General features: G+C 47.5%; 1 protein-coding gene across 1 annotated transcript; it reads right to left on the bottom strand.

Annotated features, from left to right (window-relative positions):
* Positions 1-5,616: 5,616 nt before the first annotated feature.
* On the bottom strand, positions 5,617-6,804 carry LOC144160800 (uncharacterized). The gene has a single exon (XM_077691957.1). It carries the CDS (start codon positions 6,802-6,804, stop codon positions 5,617-5,619), a length of 1,188 nt encoding a protein of 395 aa, XP_077548083.1.
* Between the last annotated feature and the right edge of the window lie 1,271 nt (positions 6,805-8,075).

Here is an 8,075-nt window from a genome sequence, read left to right on the forward strand (position 1 = left end):
GTGTAGCCAAGCGTAGCTAGCGTTTCCCTACCCGCTGGGCTTGCTCCGAGTCTTACTTTCTGCGCCGTTAGGTGGGCACAGATGTCTAAGCGTGTGTGGTTTTCCTGACAACGTGTGAGTTCGAGCTAGTTGGGACTCCATTGTACGAATTTAAAGCGCGAAAATTCAGACAGGGGACGAACACGACAAAGACAAACACTTGCCTTTTCCCTGTTCGTCCCGCGTCTGAATTTTCGCGCTTTAAATTCGTAGAACGGTTTTCCTGCTTTGGATATCAAGGTGATTTTTGCCCGTTTCTAGGGTTCAGGTATAGTTTCTTGAATCCAATGGTTACGAGAAAAGTACTTGGTGACTGTAATTGAGTTCTCGTCTAGACTCCTTAGCATCCTATGGGTAATCTGGTCTATATCGCGGTGGAGAGTTTGGTCTAACGTTAAGGATAGCTCCCCTAAGCCCTGTTTCAGAAATATGTTTATCTAGTTCGAAGTTGTGTGAGCCGGAGCAGGTTGCTAGTGTATCATAGTTGTCTTTAGGTAAGTATGTGTCTATGATTTTGTTGAGGGGTGTTGCATCAGATCCTTGGAAATTTGTGAATGGCATGAGTTAGCCTCTGATTTTGCTCTAAGTTGGAGTGGTTGGGATTTATTAGATGGTTGAGTAAATTCCAGATGCGTTGCACACTCAGGTTTCCCCGGACCTGGTGGCAAATTTTGTCCCATTGAGCCTCTGTTTTTTTGCAAGTTCTTGTATTCGCGTTTCCAATTCGGCGAGTTTGCGCTTAAGTTTATGATTGCATTTATTGTTTGTCCACCGCTTACGAATGCCTTCCTGTGCTTCCCATAAATGCAGCAAATGTGATTTTGCATTGTCAGCGGAGATTTCAGGGTATAACACTTTTTGCCACTTTTTTGTCTTGTACGAGTTGTGTTGTCGAGCTTTCTGGACAAATAGGGTTTGCACTGTTTTGCGAGTCTCGATTGGCGAGGCGTTTTTTGCTGACTTCGTCCCAGTCTGTGAGCCGTCTAGTGAGCCTCTTAATGGCAGAACGCTTTAGCTCAATACCGATTGAAAGGGACACTGAAGTGAATTTGTCAAGCTCCCGTTTTTGCTTGGACTGCGTAGACTGGCTCAAATTAGCACACTTTTCATCGTTTATCCGGTTAACAAATCGGTAATTATTTTACAAAGCGCGAAAGAAGAAAAACTACCATGCGCGGTTTGCGGCGACCGCACCAACTAAAGCTGTGACGTTAGGAGGAGCGGGCACCGTGATTGGACGATGCCCAAGGTGAGCAACCAAACAAGTTTCGGTTTCGGTTTCGGTTCTGTAAAACACAACTGGTGGCGTTGTTGGATGGGCATTCTCAATAACTCAGTAATCATCGTACCGCACTTCTGCCATGTTGTCAGCTGTGAAAATGCATAAAGATAAGCCTCCCAGGACGGCTTGGAATCGTAGCATTCACTAGCCGAGGCCTACGCAGTGCATGGACGCCCTCCGCGTACCCGCAGACGCCCAAATGTCATGCGCTTTTCCCCCATATTTGGAGCTTGCCTCACTCATGCCTGTATCGTAAAAAGCGTGTTCGCACCAGGCCAAGGGTCTGTTCATTCTGGCTTGTGCCCACTGCCCGCAAGCAGTCGGTGCTTATGGCAACAGCACGCCAACGAGAACTCGCTCGCGCCAGTGCCAGCCTGCGAGCGTTCTGTGAACTAGTTCGTGGAGCCACGAACGTTGCGGCCCAAAAAAAGGTGAACTCAATGTAGAAAACATCGGCAGAAAACGAAAAAGTTAACTTACAAAAAAAAAAAGCACGTAACCGCGGGGACTCGAACTCGTGGCTTGCAAAACACTTGCGACAACACACCTAGCGCCCCAGACGACTAGGCCACGACACCTTTTTGTTTTTCTTTATTACCGGCTTGGTACAGCGCACAAAATACAAAACAATGACACATGCCTCCACACAGCATAATGGCAAAAAAAAATTTAAACAATGACACATGTCTGTCACAACATAATGATAAAACCCTTCCCGCTGCTACAGGTGGCGCGTGTTAAAAGCGTTTCAGGTTAACTAGTTCATCCAATATGTTAGCCCAGTCAGGTTTCTCGTCTTGAATTTTCATAACATCTCTGATATAAGCAATGCTTTCGATAAAATATTCCCTTGCCGGTCGTGCATCCGGGTCTGCATGTCTCACGGCCATACGAGGTTTCCAGAGACTGTGCAGGCTCAAGGCCATAAACATGTCAAGTGGCATGCCTCCATCATTACGCGTTGGGAGGAAACGTATTCCATACGGGGATACCGGCAGTTCTTTCTTTAGTGTCCGCTGGAGAATGTCCCAGTGGAACACTGCGTCAGAACAGTCCAATAAAATGTGTTCTATAGTTTCCAGTTTACCGCAATGTCGACAATTCACTGACCCAGCTACAAGTATTCCTTTCTCCAGCAGCCAAGGACTGACGGGCAGTGTTCCGGTATGTAATTGAAAGAAGAAACTTTTGACTGTTGACTTGACAGGCATTTGCTTAACTCTTCTTAACACATCTTTCCCCGTTCCTGCACAGTATAACGAACGATAAACAGGTACCGGTAATGCCACATCGATTAAATCATTGTACAGTTTCTTTCTAGGCACCAGAGCAAGGTATTCGTAGGAAAACCTGGCCTTCAGGAATTGAAAGGCCATAACGACCTCTTTCATGTAGCCTCGTGGTGCTCTTGGTTTTAGTGCACTAGAAGACACAACAAAATCTGCCAAATAATTCACCAATCTCGTCTGCACAACTGTTCGTAGAAAAGGGTCTGTCTGGTCTCTCAGGAAAATAAACCTAGAGACAACCTGCCTAAGAAATAGGTGCACCAGTCCAAGACCTCCTTTTTTAACGGAAATGAAGAGATTCGTACGACTCATGCGCTCCCATCCTGAGCGCCAAATAAACACAGCAAAAACCCTGTGAATTTTTTGCACGTTGACCCTTGACGTGCACAACACCTGAAGCACATACCATATTTTAGCAACCAAAAATACATTACAGAGAGAAGCGCGCGAAAATATTGACATATCATGACCCCCCCATTTTAGCGTTTCACTCCGGACTCTTTCAGTTTCCTCAGACCAGAACTCAGTGGGTTTCTGGTACCATTGTAATGGCACTCCAAGGTATCTAGTGGGGGAGGTGCTCCAGTTGACGTTTGCAAATTCCTCTGGCGTGCCCTCCCAGTCTCCATGCCAAGTGCCTATGCACTTTCTCCAATTGATAGCGCTTCCTGTCTGCTCACAAAATTCCGCCGCTACTCGAACCGCTCTACTGACGCTCTCTTTGTCACAGCACACGACCGCAACATCATCAGCATAGCAAAGAATCTTTACCTCACTCTCGTGCAACGTAAAACCTCTTATCTGGTTAATATTTAATAATTTCAGACAAAATGGTTCCAGGTAAATAGCAAACAGCAGGGCACTTAAAGGACATCCCTGCTTCACGCCTGACACAACCGAAAAGCTCTCGCTGACTTTTTATTTACTATCAGGCTCGTGAAACTGTTTGTATAACTCATCTTAACCCCCTCTAAAATAATCGAGCCGACATTCGCCTGTTCAAGCACTGCAAACAGGATATCATGTGTTACTCGATCAAAGGCCTTAGCCAGGTCTAACTGCAAGATAGCAACTCGTCCTCCCAATGAATCAACGGTTTCTAAACGACTCCGAAACACGTGGAGGTTTGTCGTTATTGAGCGACCTTTTATGCCGCAGGTTTGGTGTTGGCCAACAATTGCCCGAATAACACATTGTAAACGTTTTGCCAGAACTTTCATAAATACCTTATAATCTACATCTGCAAGTGTAATTGGTCTGTATGCTTCGACGAATAACAATTTTGTTTCATCATCTGTTTTGGGGATAAGGATTACATGTGATCTATGGAAAGACGGGGGCAACGTCTTTTCCTTATACGCGAGCCATATAACGTTGCAAAGAGTCTCTGGAAGTTCACATTTAAACACTTTGTAAAAAGAAGCGCTGAGATCATCAGGCCCAGGCGCTTTTCCTCGACTTAGTTCATCTATGGCCTGTTCTATTTCCTGAACACTAATAGGGGCCTCCAAGTTTGCTTTAACCTCTTCGTCCAGCTTCGGTACGAGTGGTAAAAACTGCTCCTTAAATCCATCTTTGTATGGCTGACGTTGGCCCAGGACATGTCTATAGTGCTCCACAAATGCACGTTCAATCTTTTGTTTATCTCGAGTGACAGCACCAGCGTATGAAATCGCCACTATATTGTTCTTGGCTGCCTATCGCTTTTCGTCTCCGAGAGCACGTTTCGTGGGCATTTCGCCTAACCACAATCTTTCAGCCCGGGCCCGTATTACCGCTCCCTTATATCTTTCTGTTTCAAGCGTCTCTAGTTGTATCTTTACCTCTCTAATACTGCGTGTGTGGGTTCCTGGTTGTAGGCTGTCTGCAAATAACAAATAGTCCAACTGACATTTCAGTTCTTTCTCGTTGTTTCTTTCTTTAACTTTTATTTCGCAGGGCCTTTCAATTGCTGCGATTTTGACCTCTTCTTTAAAGCGTTCCCATAATAAGATGGCATCTTCGGCCTTCCCCTGGAGAATGTTCTTAATCTTGTCCTTTACTTTATCGACAAATGCCTCGTCCTGCAGAAGTTTCGTATTTAACTTCCACTGATCCCACTGAAACCTTCCAGCTCTTGGTTGAGATTCAATGTCAAACATTACCAGACTGTGGTCACTAAACGCAACATGTTCCACCTGGTAATTTCTACACAAGATAAGCAGCTCTGTATCAACATATGCGCGGTCGAGACGAGCATGACTTCCGCCCTGGAAATGAGTGAACTGGGTAGGTTTATCTCTCGCTATTAGGAGCGCCACGTCTTCCAACCTGTGTTCATGAACAATTGCGTTTAATAGTAGCGCACTTGTGTCACGTTCAGATATTTTCCCAACCCTATCGCAAGGACAACATACACAATTAAAATCGCCTAACATAACCACATGTCTTGCGCTGATGAGGTACCGTTCTAGGCGATCAAAGAACGTTTTACGTTCACTTTGCTTGTTAGGCGCATAAACACAGATAACACGCCATTCAATACCTGAAAACTTAAAGTCACAAACAAGCATGCGCCCAGTTTCACACGTAATCACTTCATCCACAATAATGCCGATGGTATTCCGCAGAAACAGTACACATCCCGCCGATGTACCCACAGCATGGGAGACACAAACACTATAACGCTCCCGGAAAGGTTGCACCATGTGATTCGTTTGTTCCTCACTTTCTATTTTTGTCTCCTGAACAGCGATGATATCCAGGTTTTTTTCCATGAATAGGCGCGAAAGCTGGTACTGTTTTTTCTTCGAGGCCAGCCCTCTTACGTTAATCGTGCCTACGCGTAAATTTGCTGTTAAATTTAGAGCCATCAGGAGAAACGAATAACATGATGCTTACACTTTGTATCAACGGGTCAACGAGAGTCTCACAGTTCCTTGGGGCCAAGGCCGCCATTCCAATCGGAGGCATCTTTGTAAACATGGACGACACAACCACGCGGTACTCTCCTCACGATCCACGTATCTACGGCGGTGATTTGTCACTAGCTTTCCGATCCTTCTGATTGTTGGGCTTTAGTTTCAAGGTAGCTCGGCGTAACACAGCTGTCTTTGACGGCGGTTCGCCCGTTGCCGTTGTCTCCACTTCCTCTTCAATGCCGTCGTCGCTTTGTCGTGGCCGTTTTGCCAGCACAGCCCCGGACGAGTTGTCATCAACAGCTTCTGGCACCTCCATCTCCTCGTAAATGTCATTGGATTCCTTGCTGGGTTCTTCATTTTCAGCAGGAGATGCAGCAGAGGGTAACCCTTCGTCAACCATTGCGGTCCCGTTACCTTGTGCGATATCTTCTTTATCCTCAGAGGAAGCAGTTGGCTCAGGTTCTAACGAGGGCCCAGCAGCTCCTCCGCTCGCGGCCTCCTCTGCGTCAGCCTCATCCATCATGAGGTGTTCAGACTTGTCCTCCACCCCAGTAGGACCAGCAGCTGTGGCGTACGTCTTCACGCATTCGCTGTCTGGATGTCCGAAGCGCCGACAAAGTGAGCAACGCGGGACGCGACACTCACGCCTGACGTGACCCTGCCTGTTGCAACGCAGGCAAAGTGGCGCCCTGCCCGGAACCACCACAAGCGTTAATTCCCCGCCCACACGTAGCTGATGCGGTAAATCTTCCGGCATGACGCCAGCCTTTAGTCGAATAGTCACATGCCGCGTCGTGGAGCCTTTTTCAACGCAACCTGGCACCCGCCAACGTTCTCTAGAGACGTCAGTCACCCTGCCATACTGAGCAAACGCCGAACGCACCTCGTCATCCGGGACGCCATGCAGCAACCAGTGCAGCTTCAAACGCATGTCCTGGTTATTCGGATCAATTACGAGGCACTTTCTCTCCTTCACCTTCACGTCTCCGACGGCCAGCATCTTCTTCACAGCGTCCGCGCTGCTGAAGGTGACGGCCCACACGTGATTCATTTGGTACGCCCCCAGAGCAATCACTTCTGGGAGCAACGCCAAACGCGTGAGCGCGTCTCGAAAATCTTGTACGCGGTAGGGCCTGGCACGCATATCGCCGTGTAAAAACACTGTGTTGGTCACATATTTTCCGGTTGGCAGCTGGGGAAGACTGACTTGATAATCCTGGCTACCATTTTCGCGGTCAAAAAACCTGTTGCCGCGGCCAGACTGGGCCGCTGTCACCGCTCCGACGGAGCTCATGATCCCGCGTCCGCACTCTTCGGTGGCCGGAAGTGGAATCGACTAGGCCACGACACCGGCTCAGCCGACCTTGGTAATAAAGGTATATATTGTACAACACGTTTACACTTTTATTTAGTTTTGGCATTTCAAGCAGCTTAGGTGACTATTTGTTGTATTGCGCTCGTGCAGTAAGCGTACCCCGAGTTTCCACAATAGCTCACGTCTAGCAATTGCATTTCGTAGACGGAAAAGCGTTCGCACATGCGTAGTCATGCTGCTGACCGCTGTGGGTGTTCGCCCAGCGCAAAAAAGTGTTTCCCGCACCCTAGTTTTACGCGGTACGGTAAAAATATCAGTTGATTTTATTTCCTTAGTACCTATATTGACTTCGCTGACTCTTCTCCCGCCTTCAAGAGGCCTTATATTTTCCTACTGGCGTACCAGTCAGAGAAGCGTCGCATGTGCGCTTGTGCAGCGCTTGTGCGAAGCGACCTTGACTTGGAGCTAGATACAGTGTACAAACTAACCAAGTAAAGAAAGGCACATTCTTCCATTCACAAACGTGTCCTGGCTTCGTTTCAACTGAGCGAACGAATTGCGACGACCCGTCGGCGGCCGGCGGACGAAACGCTGGGCCGACTGACTCTGTCTGAAGGCCGGGGAGCCGTGCAGTAGCGCAGCCAATTGCGAGCTCGGCACCTCCTGACGTCACACGAAAACGCCACAGAAAATGGGCGAGCGTAAAGAGAGGAGGACAGCATTTTCGAATTAATTTTTCTACTAAATAAAATCGAGTAAACGAGCCCAGAGTGGTCGAAACATGGCCTGGGGACTCCGGGCTACAATTTGCGCTAGTAATCCCGAAATGTTTACATATCACTTCAGTGTCCCTTTAAGCAATAAAGTGATCACTGCTGAGAATAACGTCCGTTACCGTTCATTGCAATTTCTTTATGCGTGTAGTGAATGTAAGCTCCGGTGTAGAGCCTCGTTGTATACTTTTTCCTATCCTTGTGGGCGTGTTCGGTTCATTCTCCAGTTTAAGGTGATGAATTTGTGCTTTGAATTTAGACTTGGAAGAGATTGGCTTTTTAGAAGAGAAAGCTTCGCCTTTCAAGCATCTTTCACTGCATCCGCCATCATCATATTCGTCGTCAGAGAAAGTCGGCTTTTCTGCAGTGCGTTCCAGTGTGGGCCGTCGCCATCCCTGAGTCAAACAAAGCTTCGCTTTGAAACGTCTTGTGACAACGCCAAATTTACCACGTGCCCTTTGAGCGTAACACGTTTCA

The sequence above is a fragment of the Haemaphysalis longicornis genome, unplaced genomic scaffold (genome assembly GCF_048455015.1).
Source record: "Haemaphysalis longicornis isolate Haplotype H1 unplaced genomic scaffold, Haemaphysalis longicornis Haplotype H1 scaffold_11, whole genome shotgun sequence".
NCBI lineage: Eukaryota > Metazoa > Arthropoda > Arachnida > Ixodida > Ixodidae > Haemaphysalis > Haemaphysalis longicornis.